This window comes from Liolophura sinensis, chromosome 7, assembly GCF_032854445.1.
Source record: "Liolophura sinensis isolate JHLJ2023 chromosome 7, CUHK_Ljap_v2, whole genome shotgun sequence".
NCBI lineage: Eukaryota > Metazoa > Mollusca > Polyplacophora > Chitonida > Chitonidae > Liolophura > Liolophura sinensis.
This window is the reverse complement of record NC_088301.1, coordinates 40,034,464-40,054,719: the sequence shown is the minus strand read 5'-3', so window position 1 is coordinate 40,054,719 and position 20,256 is coordinate 40,034,464. Positions and strand designations below refer to the sequence as shown.

The window sequence follows — 20,256 nt, the reverse complement described above, 5'->3', positions numbered from 1 at the left end:
AGTGACTTCAGAATAGCAACATGATGACGTGATACACAGTATATAAGATGATAAACTCCCTAGCATCGCCTCGATATGGCTGAACTATTGCCAATGTGGCATTAACTCTCCGTCATTCTTGCATTCTCCTGTAAAGAATAGGTTGTTTTAAGAAGACACTTTATCACATATTCACAGAAAATGACATGCTACATCTACATGTAGAAACATGTACACACCAAGGCAACGCAAAAAAAACTAAACAAAAACAGATATTTTAACATCATTTAATAAAATAACTTTCCCATTAAAAATCATAAAAAAAATGCTGTACCTGTAATAGCACACCTTTAAAAGAAACTTCCAGTGAAGAGGAAGGAGGCACAAACTACAGATGTACACACCATCTGATTTGGTGTAAACATGTAAATTTTCTGTTAATTCCATACAAACAGGGACACTGCATTGACCAATATATTGCATTGTGCAAAAATAATTAATTTGAAAGTTAAAGCACATAAATCAATACATCAAGCACCTCATTCATAGTACGTGGCAAACAAATGAGAACAATTCTTCTCTGATGACACTGCACACAATTCTAAAAATCTGACAGCTGAATGACATCAAAATCCGTACACTTCTGCTATTCTGTAAAAATGTGTACCACAAAACTTACACATTGTCACAGCATAGTTTTAATACGACTATATTTGTAATAATCGGCAAAAATGAAACGTCTTAGAAAGTAAATAAATCTTATGATCAAATACTGCTCAGCATTGCTATAATTGAATGTGGAATACTGAAATCACATTAGGGAGTTGTCATCTGACTTGTCTGTGCTTGATAATGCCCTTATTAAGATGTTAAACCGCATATGTATACAAGTATTATGAAGCAATTGTATAGGCTTTTAAGGAGGTCAATGTTGCAACTGTCTCCTCTTTCAACTTTTTGTGGGCTCAATGGCTGAAAGAAAACCATAAATATCGACAACACCTGCATATGTACCTGTATTGCAGAAGACTGCAACATGTAATCAATAAGAATCATTTCTGCGCTGACATTTAAAATGAACATAAAAACTTACATGCAGTTTAATTTGATTAATTTATACAGCATGATGACTCCACTATATGGACAATAATTATATCACAGTCAATACTTTCCTAATACAGGAAAGTTAAAGAACATTTCACCATAACGGGACAATTGGCAGAAGTGCAGTCAATGAGAAAGAATCTTAACCTGGAGGGGGAAAAAAGGTAAAAATTATTACAATTTTTCAAATTAAAAGCAAAAAAAAATCTTAAGCAGGAAAGAGAAAATAAAAAGGGTAAGAATTAGTAAAATTTTTCAAGTTAAAAGCTGTATATAACCCATTGTTTCATAAAAATTTTACAACCTACAAGTTGGAATACTGTTAGCTCATACTGGGTCTTTATAATGTCTATTTCATTGTCGTACCGGGCAAGGAATTCAATAATCTACATTAAACAGAAACTGTACTGTTCAAAGATTTGAGTCTTTTTAGCCCTTCAAACCGAGGTGATTGAACCTCTGTAGTATGTCCTCGAAGAAAGCTTCAATGTCATCAAAAGGCATTCCTGTGTAACCTCCGTTCTTGTGACAAAATTCAAAGAAGCTGAACAAGAATGCAAATGCAGAGAATTAATATCAAAATATAATAATAAAAAAGATTATCAAAATCGACATTGATATACCTTAATTCCTCAACCTTTTCGCATATGAAAGAGCAAATTTCTGTGCAATTTATGCAAATTTTTAATAAGATTTCAGAGACAAAATTATATATTTTGGATTGGCCAATTTCACGGCTACAAAGAAAAAAGCCTTCAAAATATGCTTGAATAAACAACTTGAAAACATGTGCAATGGTTGAAGAATTACAGTACTCTAAATAATACATCTTTAAAATAAACAATGCAAGCAACAGAACGTTCCAATCATCATGTGACAAAATTTATGCTCTAACTGAGGTTAAAAGTCTCGCAGAGTAAGAATGCACCAAGACCAATATTTGAGGCAGGGATGATACACTGAGCTAAGATGGGTCCACTTTACGATTCTTACCTGTTCCAGTATGTATCCTTGCTGAGAATTAGGGGGTTCCCCACCACAATCAACAGGGCCCTGCTTCTTGTGATGGCAACATTAAACCTCTGCAATTAACATTCACAATATTCAACTTCAAATTCATTATTCGGACCCCAATGTTTGGATAAATATGGAATATATGTAAGTAAGTAATAAGTAAGCTCATTTTCAATCACTTTCACACTTATTTCATAATAAATGATGTGTCACTTTCACAACTCTGATCTAATCTGTAGGAGTAAACAATTTCAGTTAGCCCAAAAATGAGGTTTTTGTGGAAAGAATCATTTCAGAAGTGTCAAGTGGTACAACTTGTAACAGATGAACAGACTAATGGAAGACAGAAATAAAGATGACTAAATGGATGTACAAAGTGCTCATGTTGTTAATTGTAATGATATTGTTTTATATATATATAAATCTGTCAACTCCAAATTCAGTTTTATATGTTACAGGCTGTTTTAATGTCACAGGGTTGCTTCAAAATGCATCTATACTGGTCGAGAACAGCACTAAATTTCTGATTCAAAGTTTCTGTACTAATATTTAACATACAGTACCTTCGGATTGTCCAGAAATCCCAGGTGAAACTCTCTGTCCATTTCCAACCAATCTGGTTGGCAGCGGACAGTGGACACTATGATGATCAGGCGTTCGTCCCCTTGGAACTCCTCAACTGTCCCAACTTTGATATCCTTCCAACCTTGTTTCTCAAACAGCTTTCGCATCTTCTGAACCTAAGGTAAATTCATGATTTTAGAGCCAGTATATTTTCACTTTCTTGCACTAACTGTAACTTTTCAAAGACACCTATCGATCAGTCCTAATACATGTCTGAAAAGGAATTTATTTACTTCATTGTTGTTAATGCTGGACGAGTTAAAATTACATTTGTTTTCTCTGACTGTGAGCTGATGACCATGCGACTCACACAGGTGTTAAACCTGTATGCCGGCACAATTTGTTGTCCATGTGGATTATGACAAACCCGAGTGAGGGCTAAGAACCTTGGAGCCCATTTGGTAATGGTTATGGCTTAATTCAGGACTATGTTATCACATACATTGTTTCATCTCACTGTTAGTCCTGCTGAGAGTTTTACCTGTTTTCTGTATGGAGATATCACACCAATGTGCGACTGCTTCACCTTCATCCCTCTGCTCTCACCCTTCATCAGCTGGTTCACGTAGTCCAGTGCAATACTGGCTTCTATTGGGTTGAAAAATGACGGGCTTCTCTCCTCTCTCATGTCTTCACCTTCTACTCCATGAAAAATTATCGGGAATCCAGGTTTAGGAAGTCCCTTCCACTGGCAGAAGGCATTAATCAGCACAGGGTCAGCTCGCGCCACCAGTTCACGGTGGTAAAACAAATTATTCGGCATCTCCAGAAGTTTGGGATGTGACCGGTAATTGTTCACCAGTTTTGTCAGCACCCGTGGATCATAAGTCTGGCCTTTTCCCCCGTCATCTTTCCTTGCATACACATCACACTGTGTCATGTAGCGTTCCAGCAAGGATATATCTGCCAAAAATGAAACTATAGTTTCATGCCATGCACAGACACTTGGGATCAGATACAATGTAAAGGCTATCACATATTTGTGATCAAAAATATGAAACTAAGCAGCTATACATCACTTGCTCCTAACATTTTAAGACACAGGAAAATGGGAAGTACTTCTGGTAAGAAGAAAAAAACATACAGATCTAAACTAAATAGGTGTTGGGAATGCTATACTGGTAGACTCCACAACTTACCTAACCCATAGTGAAGGGCTAATGGTGACCTCAGAATAGGGCCAAGCTGCTCTGGGTCACCTGTCAATACAAGCTGGCCTCCATCCTTGATGTCTGGCAGGCAGTCCAGGACACCCGCAACTGGAATAATGCACTCTGGCTCTACAGCACACCCGGCTTCATCCACGAAAACATGAGTGAAGTGGTCTGGGGGGAAGTTTGCCGACACAATTCTAATCAAGAAACAAAAAGCAACAATATTATTAGAGGTCCATGCTATCCTAGCAGGACACCTCTTGAAATCATTCAGATTATTATTATTCCTAGTCAGCTCATAAAATTACAATATCTTGAAAACTGGTAAAGGTAGAAAAACCAAATTTTGGACTTTTAATAACGAACATGACGTTTTGTGCTGTTTGGCCATTCACATGATTTAGCAGACATTTTGCATTTTATTGATAAGCTTAAAAAAAACTTCTTCTCCAGGAGAAATTATTGAGTCTGGTATTCAAATTAAGCTGTAACTGATCAGTGAATTCAGTTCGTAAGTAGGTCAATTCTAAAAACTCCATCAAATGATTAAATAAACACATTACCAGATGCTCCTTACAGATCAACTTTGCATCAATGTATGCTTTCTGTCTTTTGTTATCACAAACTTTGCAACAACGCATTCTTTCTATCTTTTGTTCTTGGCTACCAACAGAAGATCAAAGTAGAGTAATCTCCATGCTGGTCTTCAGAACTAAGCCCACTGTAAACGACGTTTGGCCATCTAGGGGTCAAATCCAGTACATTCCTCTCCACTTCGCATGTTTTCCTTTTTTTTTTCATTTTCATTTATACTATTCAGAATACAATTTAGTCAGAGCATACAAGATTGCTGTCCTTATGCTCCAATGGATAGAATACCTAGTGGCCTATGGTTCAAATCCAGTTAATTCCTGCCAATGCCCCCCCCCCCCCCCCAACACACACACACATCATGAACTTTATAGACAGATAGAAGTGGTAAAGGACTAGAAGTGCGGACCCCAGCAACGCTGCTGAATAACAGCTTTAATTGTTATTTGGGATTAACACCTTTCTAGTTCTTGTGGTGAAAACTAGCCAAAACTCCTCCTGATGTAAATGAGCAGCATAAAGGGACACGTAACGCATCTACACGTAATTGCTAGTACACGCACCACACGTCAACAACCCAGACCAAAACAAAGCTGTAAAGTTTATATATAAATCAATACTTGTCATATTACGATTAAACGATGCAAAAAAAAACAAAACAAAAAAACAACAAGGCATTCGGAGAACACTGATAGTTAACTTGATTGAGCAGTTTGTAAAACTGTCGATACCTGAATGTATAATTAAGTGCACGTATGCCTTTCATCATGTGACAAAGCTGACCTATGACCTACCTGCCCGCAGTTACCAGTGTACAGAGCACAATCTTGTACTTCATCATTTCCTCCTTGTTAGGGTAGTAGTACTGTTCATAGGCCTTGTCATAATTGCACACCTCCTGTCAACAGCAAGACAGGAATAAATGTCCTTTATTTACTTGTATGTTACATCGAGTGCTAACAGAGCAATGTACAAATTCCCTGTCCCAGATTTAACCACCCAGGTATCCTTACAGTGCCTCTTTTTTTAGTCAATAAACAGATGCTATGTTATGCCAGGCACATAATCCTAACTACCTCTTAACACCCTTCTGAGATTAATTCTTAGCTCTGAGCATGACCGAGAACCAGCAGCCCTACCTTAATACTGTTCTTCACAGCAATCCACGGCCGTGTAGAGGCCAACATTCTGAACACCTGAGATTTGGGCAGGTGTTCCAGCAGCCGCTCAGTGATGACATCCACTGAGCTGTTGGATGGGGCACATGCCAAGATGTGAGCTGTGGGGATACAGCGAATGACCTGAAAAGGGTGACTTACTGTTGACAATCATGCTAATAAATGCTATTCGAATTTAACAGAAAATTTGTAAGAGCCACAGGATTTTGGCAGTAACAGATTGTAGGGGAGGGCCTGTCACTTCACTCTAGATTTTTCAGTTCTCCAGTTAATATCTAATGTTGTTAGATAAATTTATGTTGAATGCTTCGGTAGATGAGCATCAAAATAAATAATTATCAAAATTATTTTTCAAATTTGTTTTGAAAAATTTTTACAAAATTGTCAAAATTGTTACAATTATTTGCATTTTGTGTCTCTCAAAAAATTTCTAATACACAATACACTAAGCGTGACTCTCACAACATTTCCATGCAGTTCAATTACCACTTACACTTAAGTTTGAAAACAAATTTTAATAGCTTGCTGAATATTCATGTAAGTCATACACACATGTACATAATGTTCACCTCTAACCACCCACCTGTTTTATGGCCTCTACAATTGTGACTGTTTTCCCTGTTCCTGGTGGTCCAAAGATAATATACGGGGCAGGACGTGATGTTCCAGCCACAATGTTTTGCACTGCCTGCATCTGTTGCGGATTGTCCTTGATTTTGCTGTTGTAAAACCTATACACGCCAGGAAGTAATGAGAGATAGTAAACAAAGACCAAATTAAACCTACATACACATGTGAAATAACAAACCTGACAAGTCTTCAAAGCGTACATGTAATCATTCTTCTTGACAATCTACAGATCACGATATTTCACACCTGATTTTGGTTGGTCAATTTTGCATATCTTTTTCCACCTGAGCAATCAGAAGAACGAATGACACTGTTTTTATGAAGAAGTATGTTTAAACTTTTTATTTATAGCTGTTTTAAGAATATGGTTGAAAGATGTCATTCCAAACTAAAGAGATACAGAATTAAAATTCAACTTCGCTTAGGTATAGTGTCACGCCAGTCAATCATCAATAATTCTGTATCCCTTTTAACTTGGCATATGTTTATTGTGATATTTTGGAAAATAAATTGGCAGGTTTTATCTGCTAATACAACATTTCAAATTAACAATGCTATGAAGCCTGTTGAAGCAACTGTAAATGAATTTAGAAAGCAACGTTATGTTTTCTAGTAAAGCTTAACAGGTTCCTACTTCACCACAGGAACAATGCACTTCAAGTTAAAAGGAAGATTCATGTACTGTTCATACAAATGAACTCACCTGAGTGGTTCATTTGGGGGTATGATGGTCCCTTGAGTGCAGGCAGTTTTCAGGGAGGGAGATATGATATCCGTGAGGCTTAGCTCAACCGCCAGTTTAACTGCACGATGCTGCAGTCGCAGAGAAATGCGGTTTACCGTAAAACGGACTCTGAACTTCATGTTGGCCACATACTGCTGCAAAAGACTGAAAATAAAAAAAAAATTCAACTGACTTTAAATGTGTAAAAAATGTGTATAAACTGCAATGACAGTGGCTCTCTCAGATGCGAAAATGGTTAGATATTAGGGTACTTGCCTTCCACTAATGTTAATGAATGAAGGATCAGCAATGAATGACAGCGATCCACTAATGTGCTGTGCGTATCTACATATCACACATAGACAGTTTATCAGTAGGTTTACCCTTTGTATAGGTTACGCCATTATTCCTGCAACTGACCTCTCCATGCCAGACCAGGGTCCCGTTTCAAGAAGCTCACTTAGCTAAGTAATCCCTTAACTACCATAACAACATGTGTTGTAGAGATATAAAGTGCACTTTGTCAAGGACAACTTAACTCTAAGTATGCTTCATGGAACTGGCCCCAGGGTATCAGGTCGTATAAACTCTTCCACAAACATTACCTCTTTCCAGAGGATAAATTAACAGACAAGAATTTCTTTTAAAAGTTGCTACGAAAGCACTTGAAAACTTCTCTTCTCACAACAACGCTCATTTTAAATTATCTTGGCTTTCCTCCTCGTCTGACAGAAAATAAAACAGTTTAGTATACATGTGTGCTTATGTTATTTAACCGTAGACATTAGTTTACAGTTAGCTATATATGAGGTACATGTATGTTAACACTAGTACGCGCCAAAGTGTGGCCGATGTCACCTGGCATGACACCCCACCCAGTCACATTAAACTGACACCAGAGCTCCCAGTCCTGTTCCCTTGCTCTAACCTCTCAGTGCTGAGTGTTAAGCGAGGCAACAACAAGTAGCATTTTTAAAGCCTTTTGTATGACCCAACCCAAGTTTGATCCCAGATCTCTCTAACTATTAGGACAGAAGCAATTTCAAGACAAAGTGACTTTGTAATGAACCGTTGTAAGGAAAGGAATATAGCTATATAGAATCTCTCCTTGGTCCATGTACACGCAGTTTCAGAGCATAGGTCTTGGAGAGTTATCAGTGTTACTCATGAAATTTTCTCACCTTTGATGAAATCCAAGGGCAACTTTATTCTGCTGCACTTCATGGACATATCCCTTATATTCCTTTGTACCAAGTTTTCCACCATTCTGTATTCTTACATAGAGCCAATCCCCTTTCAGAACAGATGGTCGATTTTCAGCAAGCCCTGGCACCTTCAAAATTTTTTTTTACATTAATTACCAGCTTAGTTTGTTCTCTAGAGTCTAAAAACTTATATTGTGTATTTCACTGGTAATGTTCTCCAGAATGTGCATTTTTACACTGATGGTCAACTTAAAGACTGGAAGAATCCACCATATTTCACCAAGACCTTCTGATAAGCTGTATGTTAGCCACTTGAACCAGCAAGGGAATCCTTTTATCAATGGCTGTCACTTTTATGAGTGGTAAACCACTAACCTTTGAAAAGTTACTGACAAATTTTCCACAAGAGCCACACCGACATGCATGTCAACTTGGTTTTCAACAAATGTTTGATTGCGCAAACAGCCACACAAGCATTATGGACCATGTATTGTCACCAAAATCCCATAAACAGTGAGAGCGGGGATTCACAAATTCCCTGAACGCCAGGTTTGTAACTGTCTTAGTAACTGAAGGACATACACTAAGCCATTCACCCATGACCCGCTTCCCCCAAATACTAAATCATCAGTTGTGGAATAAGTTTAAGCATGATGCATGAACCACAACTCAGACTAAACAAATTTTACCTTTCTTAATCATGGCAAAAATTCCTATTAACATTTCCCAAAAATGATGACACACCTCTAGGAGAAGGCACTTGCTGTTGCCTGGAAACCGTTTCATTGTGACATCCTCCATGTCGTATTTCCTGACATCAACCTCCATTTGAATTTCTTCAAAGTTTAGCAGGTAAGCAAACCTTTTATCATAGGTATCTTCATTTAATGGCTTCTCCATCAATGACCTGAAAATGTAACAGAGAATGACATGATTCAAACCATTAAAGACCATGATCTCTCAACATTTACAGCTTACAAAAGCCGGTCCCAAGCTGTGTAAAAACACATTTGTCTCTAACGTTGCACTGCACTCAACCTGATGTACCTCTCTGCTTCTCCAGCACAACTTCAATGTACACGTTTGCGATGCATCACAGAAAAGCATGTAAAAAAGTACGCAACTTGGACTGATTTAGGTTAGTGATGTTCCCCATTCTGGGCCAATTACAAAAGGCGATGGTTTCATCCTGGCGTTTCGGTTTTCTCCACCACTAAACCTCAATACCGACAAATTCTCCAATGCAGCATTAAACACGAACAAATAACTGAACATCATTTTAAATGTATTATATTCATCATCAAATTTTATCAAAGATCATGTTACCATAATGCTGTAATATATGCCATCAGCTATTATACTGATCTGTATAACTTTATAAGATGTCTCCTTTAAATATACCAAACCAAAGACAGATCTTCTGTCTGAGACAGAAGAATCATAAAGTACATTTAGAAGGCTAAGCCAACTGAGACGTTTTCACAAAACTGCTCTACAAGGACCCAGGCAGCACTGTTCGCAAGTGTTGAAAACTGAAAATCCTCATAAAGATTTCTTGCCACTATACATGTTTATACCTCTGTGTCATTTTTTGATCAAAATGCATCAGAAGGATTAGGTGCACCTTACTTTACTGAGATTCCTTTTCATACATACTTGAGACTCTTGAGCTCATTGACTTCCACTTGATTCAAACCTTTGGAGCTTTCCTCAAGACCTCTGTTAGCCATATTTCGGACATTTAATGGCACCAAGAACGTGTCCAATGGTATGTTTTTCTCTAAGGCATTTTTATCACACCTGAATCAAGGAAAAAATTTTATCACGCATTACATGTATTTCTGATGAAAAAAAAGTGTCACGTCATCAAAAAGAAAGCTAGAAAGAATAATGTAATTCTTTTATGCAGCAGACAACAGGACATTTGTCTGTTTACAGAGTTAAAAAATTAAAGGAATTCTGAGTACAATCGAACAAAATATAAAGGTGGACTTTCAGTTTTATATTTATTTCAGTCTTTAGTGTCGGATCGCACTGTAGAACACAAAATAAAATTAGTGTTGTTTAAGAGAAAAGGAAAAAGGTTTAAGGTGTAGGCCCTAATTACCCCGGAGGGTCTGACACCATCGATGATCTCAACATCATCATCCCTGCGACCAGACACTCTTGGAGGCTTCCTGTATTTCTCAGTTGGGCCAAGTTCATCCACGATGTCATTGGTAACTCTCAGGCAAAGGAATCGTATAATGTATACAAAGTCGTTTAAATTGCTGAGGCGTTTAAACTGGAATGCTAATGGAGAATGGAAAGTTCCAACCTGGCTGACTTTGGTCTTCACAGTGACATCATATTGATGACCTAAAATTAAAAGTTCTATAAAATTAAGTTTTCAACTTGATTTTCTGCATGAAGCTTGTAAACAAGTATGTTCAATGATGTCAACTGAGCTGATTTGCTGTATGCAGTTTTAACCTGTATGCAAACAAAAATCCTTTAACCAGAGCTGAAGTATGATGCCTTAAACTAAATGTGCTGCATACATACATGTCTATATAGCATTTAACCAAAATTTGGTAAAATTAACATTTAAATCAGTCATGCCCAATGGAGATTTTATGGGGAACTGGCAAACACCCAGCAGCAGGACTGATGAAACATGTTCCCTTTCCAGCTCATCATAATGACATCACAGTAGAAATTGTTACACTGTAACACTGTATATGTTGCGATACAGTAAACTTTTAACATAATAACAGCTCAAGTTATTGCTTCACACTAGCGGCCCCTTACAGGACATAAAAATGCCACCTCCCCATTAAACTTGATTTGCTGAACCAAACCTCTCACTTGACACATGAAGGAAAGATCTTGCAACAAGGCTCTGAGAATAAAACATGAAATGACTGTAGGGTATATCATTCTTTAAATTAAGGCAACATTATGTAACAAGTACATGTAGGCCATGCACAAACCAAAACTTCTGGTAGACTATCTTCAATCTACCATATGCACGACTCTATTTACATCAGACTTCAAAAGAGCTCTTATTAACTCAAATTTTCGCCGCATCTTAAGCCTGGGGCACATGCAGAAATATTCGCTTGTAAGGACACACTAGGCAGACCTTTTCCCATCAGGTTTGGTCAGTTAGGTATGCCATGTGACCTAATAAATCCTGGGATTGTTGTTTTACGCCGTACTCAAGAATATTTCACTTATACGACGGTGGTCAGCATTATGGTGGGTGGAAACCGGGCACAGCCCGGGGGAAACCCACGACCATCCCCAGGTTGCTGGCAGACCTTCCCACGTACGGCCGGAGAGGAAGCCAGTATAGGCTGGTCTTGAACTCACAGCGACCGCATTGGTGAGAGGCTTCTGGGTCACTACGCTGCGCTAGCGCGCTAACCGACTGAGCCACGGAGGCCCCTGGGACACAAATAAAAAGGCACAGGTCAACATAATTCAATGCTGTTTGATTGCTCAGCTCTGTCATCTAAATTTGCTAGGATGGACACACCACATTGACAGAGTGAAATGGCTGGCACATTTTTTTGCTCGTTTGATACAAGAGAATTTTGCGTCAGACAAGTTCACTTGCAAAATACGCCATCAATGGCAAGACGAGCTAGGCAGATTTTTAGCAATTTAGCTAAAAATCTGTACAAGGATTTAGCATCTGTACAAGACGAAAAAACCTGCTTAGTGTGCCCCCAACCTCAATCTATAGATGAACAGAGTTATGTGCATAATATAAGTGCAGACGAACCTGGTGGAATATTAATCTGTTTCATGCCATCAGTGACCTTCTTTACATCATACACAGTAAAAACTCGAACTCTCTTCAAGGTTTCACACCTTAAGAAAATCAAGTCCTCTTGAGCCTTGTTTTCAATTCTAAATATCACACTGCTGCTGTCCCCTTCCCTTAACTCTAGAGTCACTGTATCTGCACTTGTGGACTCTGAAGTTTCTGACACAATGCCAGTAAGTTCTATACCATCCTTATCTTGGGTCATTATACTTCTGAAAAATAGAAAAAAAACGGGGAAAATACACTCAATTAACAAGAAATAAAACAAAATATACCATAATATTACGACACTTTCCAGATCATAATTTCACACAGCAGCCTAACTGATCAGCCACAGTTTACGTGTTTCACAGTTGTTTAATTTGTACATATACAAACAAAGTTTTGTTTTCATTTTCCAGTATAATTCATTCCAATCATACAGCCCTACCCAAATTGAAAGAAAAGTCACACCTGTTTCTTCCTAGTGGCAATGCACAGACAGAAAGTATAAACTTTGGGTTTATCATAAAGCAGCAATATTTTCCTCTGTATACAGGTACATCTACTTGGCCGTTAAGTTTTCACTGAAATGGTCAAAATCTCTTCAAGCAAGACATCAAACCACCTATAAATCTGACTTATTCCACGATCACAAAGCTGTCTTACACTGAAGTCAGGTTTAATTTCAAAAAAGTTTATTTTGCTAATTTGTTGACTTACCAGGAAAAGTCTTATCATTAAAATCAAAATTTCAGAGCTTGATCCCTTACTTATTTTTCCGCAGGCCAGTAGTGATGACCTTGAGACGGTGACGCTTCCCCTGCAAATGTGATTGGTATTCCTTGTAGGAGTGACATTTCACGAGACACAGCTGACAATTGAAGACGTTACCATCCCCAGTGTTTGGTAACTGCTCCTGCTCAGTGGTTTCCTGTATGGACTTTGTAACAGATTCAGACTGCTTCAAAATCATATGCTGATCTACAGCTACAGCTGGCTTTTTACGTCTCCTTTGGCGAGGTTTTGCTCTAGGGCCCTCCTCGGGTGATTGCTTAGCTGGAGACGACTCATGGTTGGATTTTGGAGAGGTTTTCCTTCGTGAAGCCACATTTCTGGGTACATGGCCGAGGTAAGCCTTCTTGCCATAAAGACGAACAAACCCAGTGTGGGTAAGGGTGAACAGAATGGTTGCAAAGTTGATTCGCTTTTCATCTGGATGAATCTGCCGACGATATAGTGAATATCCACTGTCGTAGTGAGATTTCATCTGCTCCTTACTCATCCCATTTATTGAGATATTCTCAGTGTCAAGGTACCGTAGGAAATCAGTTCCTCGCCCATGCTTTTGTTTGAAAGTCATTTGCTTACTAGGTTCCATTGTGATGTAGTGCCAAGTTAAGCAATGTTATAAGTCCATCTGGAATACTTTAGTACACCTGCAGGGAAGACAGATAAATCTACACATAAAAAAAAATTATGCATTTATGTTAGGTATTGATCTTGAAGTTAAACTGTGCCTCTATTTTCCTGTAAACAGGTGATGTTTAAGTCAATACTACCACAGATATTCTAAAAATTACTCTGCTTCACCTGCTGGTTGGGACAGTTGTGGGACTGCACTCGCATTTTCCCTTAGTCTTTCTTTCTTTCTTTCTTTTCTTATATTTATTTTACTGTATGTATGTGTACCTTCCCAACTTTAATTATACATAACACTGTTAGTATAGTGTTATATATGCTATAGATTTTGATATGACACTGAAGTACACGTAATTTGTTTCATGTATACTGCTTTGTGTACAGTTATTACATGGATAAAAAACATTTTGCAAAAGTAATATATACTGACACTATATTAAATATTATTATATTAAAAGTATTTAGATACCAATTTGTTTATTTATTTATTTATTTGATAGTTGTTTTTTGTTATATTCAAGAATTTTCACTAACAGATATACAATGACTACAAGTTCTAAGGATGGAGGAAACCGGTAAACCTATATCTGCCCATCAACTTTTGGCAAGTTACTGGCCAACTCTCCCATTTGTGACAAACATTGTATTTGGTGGAAGACAAGTGGTCTCCAGCAAGCTTCATACAGCTGTAAACCTTAAACCTTGGCATACTGTCCACAGTACCGTTATTTCCATCAAGGACCAGAAAACTATGAAAGCAGGAAATGCTGAAAATTCCATGATCGAGCATGGAATTGAAGTTCATTGAGTCCACATGCTATGTGACTTGGTGAATAAAAGCCATATACCTTAAAGGAATAGCGTCCAGATTTAGCTACTTGTCCTAAGAATAAAAATTATAACGTTCAACAGTATGTTACCAGGAGGGCCTCTGAGAAACATATTTATGACTTTAAATCCACCAAAAACAATAGCTTCACAACCCTAGCTGATCTCCAGCGGGCTGCCCGGTAAAGCTCAGACATCATAGATGGCCAACCCAAGATTAGCTGGCATATGTAACCTGGGAATTCGTATCAAAACGATCGTCGAGATGGATTCAAGCTACACAGAAGCAAATATACTACTGAATTTGAACCCATAGTGGACGATGCTGAGGTTCTCATTTCTGAAACTGACATCTCAGATTTCAGATTCCATGTTTTCATACGTTGAATTTGATCTTTGTTTAGGCATTTCCAACCACACTGGCAATGCGGACTAGTGAGCTGTGGCTTTATCTTGTGTTACACTGTAGGTCTACATTTCGTGTGTGTATATCACATTTAATATTTACTATTCTTTCCTTCTGTCCACTTCACAATAAATATCATTCTATTCACCAAGTGGATTTACTTCAAAAATGGGTTCACCAGAATTAATATTTGTGCATTAAATCAAGGCAATACTGTAAAAAATTCTTATAACTGTTTAATTTTCCTAGTTATATTATGGCCGGAATTATTCGAGCACACTAAACAGGTATTATGAAGGGTGGCTTTAATCCTCGTTTTTTTCTACAGTGTCGTTAATCCTCGTAATCTGGATCAGAGATTAAAACAACGGTGGATGGATTATCACTGTGTGAGATTGCTTTCACACCTACCCTGAGAAGTATTCAATAAGATGTCACTTGTTTTTGCACCACTGATGAGTAATTTTAATCAACAATCAGTATTTCAACCCTAGCCATTAATTCTTGATTAAACGACATGATTAGTTTTGGATTGTTTTTGGTTTTAATTATCCTCTGTAGCCGGTCAGAAACAGTAAACATTGCCATATCTGTCAAACGCCCATTGCGTTGTTGTACAGAGTTCACTATTTCTTAGAAATTCACTCATTGGTCCACAGAAGAGACTCAGCCAATGGGATAGCAGGTATCAAAGCAACATTCATTGGAAGTCATCACGTGGTTATATCAACTTTTCTTTCACCATACCAGCATACAAAAGATAGATAAAAGTAATGAGGAATGAGCTCATGCTTTGTTTTACACCCACCATGCCCTATCACCAAAGTAATACATCAAAGCCTAATTTTTCCTCCCTGCTGTTAAAACTTAGCTGCCTGCCAGGATTTCTTATCCCAACTCCTGTCAGACAGCAATGATTTAGCTCTGTTTGGTACCAAGAATTTATGCTTTCCTGAGGGCCAAATCGTCTGAAAACTAACTTGAGGGTTCTTCAAAAACCAGTTTTTACAACCATATGCAAAACAGCAAACCATTTCGTGGAGAAATTTGATATGGTTGTTGACAATTGTGTTGATTTTTAAAACTGAAGTAAATAGCGAAGCTCTGACAGCTCATAAAGGTTGGACTTACAGGACGTCATTCGGCACAGACTATCAAGTGTTGGCGGAAAAAATGCATAAACACAGCCTCATTATCTAGTGATTTTATTGCCATATTGCTCTGAATACTGTACTTTTTTCCCAATAATTTTTTACACTTAATTTAACAATATATATGCACTGGAAGCAATTTATAAAGAAATAACCAATCTGGACACTAATCCTTTAACCAGCTGGCAATGGCCCACCTCGACACAATATATAGGATTTAATAACAACAATCCTTAGCTGTGCTGGAGGTAGATCAAAATTGGCACCTGTCACAGCACCTGATTTCAACTTCAAGTTCAAATTTAACTGTTTTACAATTGTACAAGAACAAAGTTTACTTATGTGCTTTACATACATGCATCTCTCCAAAGTGATGTCATTTACCTAGAAAAATTTCTGTATGAAGTACACTGTATTGGGACGAAGCTTCGCCTACATCGATAATATAATATTCTGTAGTTATTACTATGCAAAGTTATATGTAAGCAGTCATATGATTTTCTTTATTTATTTACTTATTTGATTGGTGTTTTATGCCATACTCCAGAATATTTCACTTATACAACGGCGTCATTATGATGGGAGGAAACCTGGCAGAGCCGGAGAGAAAATGACTAGAAAAATTGTGCCCAATTAACTTTCTAGGCATCTGATTAGTCTAGCACATTGAAGCCATCCTTAGAAAATTCTTTGTTGGGCATAACCTGACCCTATCGCAAGAAATAGGGTTGATCAGTTGGTAATTCTTTTTCAAAAGATGAAAAAGATGGGGATTTTATAGAAAATAACATGGAGAGAGAAAAAATTCTACAATATTCCATTAAAAACTATAGGGCCCATTTGGGGGGATGGTCAGGTTCACCCAACAAACATATTCTTAATGATGACCTGAAACTTGTGCTGTCAATCTTTGTTGGATCCCACACATCAGATGTCAGTTCATAAAAAGTTCTATAGACATATACATTTTCTGCTCTGCATAAGAAATCCATATTCTAGAAGACAATGTAAATCAACCAAAAATTACCATTCCAGTGATGTTATGGACAATTTGCTGAACTTGCCTTACGCTGAAGCTAAAGATTGCTTGCCTTTCAACAATGTGACAAACATATTTGTGTATAAATTCGGCTTCTACAAGCCCTTAGTTTGAAATCAGATGTATGTTTAATTGGCATTGGAGGCAGGAAACTGGAATATTTAATGAGTTCAACAAACACTAGAGAAGGCAAGTTTTTTGTATCAATTTATATGTATAGTAACATTTACAAGAAGAATGTCAATTCACAGAAGAATTTGCTTTTATCACAATGAGCATCCCAGAAGCAGGTCGATCAGCTACCCGCAATGGCAGAAATGTACTGTCTACTCCGGGAGTAAAGAGCCTGAGAGTGAGAGTGAGAGGAGAGCGAGATTCTAATACATTAATTTTACCAAGACTGCGGTAGAGGTAACAACTCTCTCAAAATTCAATCCATCTTCTAAATGTGGTGAAGCCAACCTTACGTTTATGTGTCATGCAATCACGACAACCGTCACAACATTATAGTTAGTGAACACCTGTGGGCGTATTCATGACCGCGAGTACAACTTGTGTCACACAACTTACATGGCGCGAACATTGCTGACTACATCACAATTTCACATGTGCCTGATGAGTGATGTGGGTGCCTGCTAGTGTATCTGGCTGTTTACACACTCACCATTTCCTCCAGCGAGCGCATATGGACGATCTTAGGCCAAGGTCAGTCACAAAATTCGCGCACGGCACCAGATCATAACAAGTTATTTCTGAGAAATAGATTACCTGGTCTTGCCAGGATGTCGTGGGGATTCCCCTGATTACAGCAGCGCCATCTAGTGAGATTGGTTGACTCGTACATTGATGCAGGCTTGAGCCAAACCATGGTGCTAGGTATATGAATATGATATTTTTGTGCTCATAACCGGATGCTAATTGTCGCCTCGGAGAAACTTTATTGAAATTTATCATCAGAAAAGAAAGTGAAGAATCAAGACGACATATCGAGTATACAGGTATGAAAGGAAAGTCAACACAACTGTATAAACTGCATGTGCATAGTGGTTCAAACCGCGGAAGGTGAACTTCTGTGTCAAATTGTTTCGTTTTATTGCCTACCGGTAATCCAAATGTTTCTGTAAAAACATTTACATTTTCTAATCCCATTTACAGGCGAACCCACTAAGTATTTTCCCGAAACTAACCATTTTCACTGAGATTGATCAGATTTCGTCAAATTATTTGTTTTGGAATTAAGATAGCGGACCTAGACTATCTTAATCTCGGGTTTTGCTGAAAGTGTTGCTAAGCGGTCCAGACTTTCATTAGGTACGGTACCGTACATTAAAATAATACTTGATGGGCGAAATGGGTGAGTCAACAATGTAATCAGATGAGTTTCCTAACTCAGCAGATCTGGTCGTTAGACTCAGTTTTCTAAATTGAATTAGCTCAGTTGTATAACACGGATTTTATATTCAGTTGACCCTTTTTTTCTCTCAGTGTACAATTCCGTTCATATATCATTGTCCGTTAAGTTGGTGGGATTTGTCGTTATCATTAATATGTGAGGCTTAGGAAAGCTGGTGTATGGCCCAAACAATAACCATTAAACATATTACATACATATATATGTGGCCTTTAGGCTCTGTATATAGCTTCAGAAAATGGACCACATTTACTGCATGCAAATAAATTATGAATACGATTAACATAATATACAAGTCGGAATAATTACAAACCGTTTACAGGACCCTGCAATACGAGTAAGGATAATTGTCAAAACTGAAACTATCCCTCTTATCGTAAAGTATGCGATATAGCTTAATTCATAGCCTTTGCTACCTATATATATCGATTGTTTAAAACTAACGTATCATCAATATGCCATTTAGTAAATGAGAAAGATCGAGCCTGGTGAAGATTAGATAACCTTTAATAATTTCTGCACATATTCTTATTCATTCAGATATTCCAATCCAATGTAGTTGGTAAATACTATTGTCATTTGATTTATTTATTTGATTGGTGTTTTACGCCGTACTCAAATATATTTCACTCATATGACGGCGGCCAGCATTATGGTAGGAGGAAACCGGACAGAACACAGGGGAAACCCACGTCCTTGCACAGTTTGCTGTCAGACATCCCCACGTACAGCCGGTTAGGAAGTCGGCATGAGCTGGACTTGAGCTCACAGCGACCGCATTGGTGAGAGGCTATTGGGTCATCGTGTCATCTGAAATTTGTTTATCGACTTTGCTAAAGTATAGTGGTTTAAATCATTTTACCAAAGTCAAAAATATCCGAACAGTTATTGGCAAAATATTGAGGTGGCTGAATTACTTACTGGATTTAAACATTTATTCAACACTTTCCCTGTTTCACCCACCATTGATGTCATTTTTATAATCATTGAACATTTTCTCAGAATAGTCCCACACAATGTGATCCTTGGGTGAAATGAATAAACTTATTTCTATGTGCCCTTTACGATTATGGATTAACGGGAACAGGGAAGTTGAGTTGTTTTCTACAGGTATTGTTTTGTCACGACATGATGACGGCGGTGGCCAGGGATGCGTGCATGGCTTCATTGTAATAAAGTGTTCCTTTGCAGTAAGATTTGCTCGCCGTTTGGGCCACGGGACATTTTCCGAAGTTTAGTCTTCGACATGATGAGAAAAGTATGAACACATTTATCCTCAAATTTACATCCCTGCAATGTTGGTTTTAACAAATTAGTAACATCAAACAGCATATAGAAGTCAACAATGATATTTTACTGAATACACGTCGTTCATATAAACAAACACGTCAGAACGACAGCATGTTAATGTATAAATAGTCTTGTCAGCTGTATCGTGATTTCCACACCAAAATGACAAACCAAAGGCAAGACAAGCTTCCGGCGATGCACAAACAGCTCAAGGCGATTAGCAAGCCACTGATTTCAGAAATCAGTACATCACAACTGCCTTGAATATTGTAGGTATGTATCACAGTTTTACTGCCGTCCATTAGCGAGCAGTTACAATTTGTATTGTCTGTGTCACATGAGCTGGAAAGCTGGATTCTAGACGCCAGGATAGCCGGGAACATCGCAGCCGTTAGGCATGTGAACACAGTTGCCGTGCTGCAGACAGCTGCAACGACCTGCAAAAGAGAGAACCGAACAGACAATTTTACTTTACGCTCACAGAATGGTTACACCTATTTCGAAAAGAAAAACACCCTTTAGACCTGCAAAACATTAGGTCTGCAAACATTGTACAGTTCAAATATTTAGAGTGAGTGAGTGCTTGGGGTTTAACGTCGTACTTAACAATTTTTCAGTCATATGACGACGAAGGAAACCTTAGAGTGCATGTAATGTGCCTCCTTGTTGCAGGACGGATTTCCACAGCTCTTTTATCTAGTGCTGCTTCACTG

General features: G+C 38.0%; 2 protein-coding genes across 2 annotated transcripts; both read right to left on the bottom strand.

Annotated features, from left to right (window-relative positions):
• Positions 1 to 265: 265 nt before the first annotated feature.
• Positions 266 to 9,998, bottom strand: LOC135470085 (putative helicase MOV-10). Its single transcript, XM_064748828.1, has 12 exons — positions 9,860 to 9,998; positions 8,948 to 9,110; positions 8,180 to 8,331; positions 6,978 to 7,163; positions 6,228 to 6,375; positions 5,606 to 5,767; positions 5,261 to 5,364; positions 3,861 to 4,072; positions 3,203 to 3,624; positions 2,661 to 2,837; positions 2,077 to 2,165; positions 266 to 1,627 (listed from the first exon to the last, which is right to left on the bottom strand). Exons 1-12 carry the CDS (start codon positions 9,931 to 9,933, stop codon positions 1,513 to 1,515), a joined length of 2,004 nt encoding a protein of 667 aa, XP_064604898.1. The 5' UTR covers positions 9,934 to 9,998; the 3' UTR covers positions 266 to 1,512.
• LOC135470910 (uncharacterized) lies at positions 9,998 to 17,633 on the bottom strand. The gene is made up of 5 exons (XM_064749959.1): positions 17,507 to 17,633; positions 12,770 to 13,435; positions 11,973 to 12,229; positions 10,311 to 10,561; positions 9,998 to 10,003 (listed from the first exon to the last, which is right to left on the bottom strand). Exons 2-5 carry the CDS (start codon positions 13,375 to 13,377, stop codon positions 9,998 to 10,000), a joined length of 1,122 nt encoding a protein of 373 aa, XP_064606029.1. The 5' UTR covers positions 13,378 to 13,435; positions 17,507 to 17,633.
• Between the last annotated feature and the right edge of the window lie 2,623 nt (positions 17,634 to 20,256).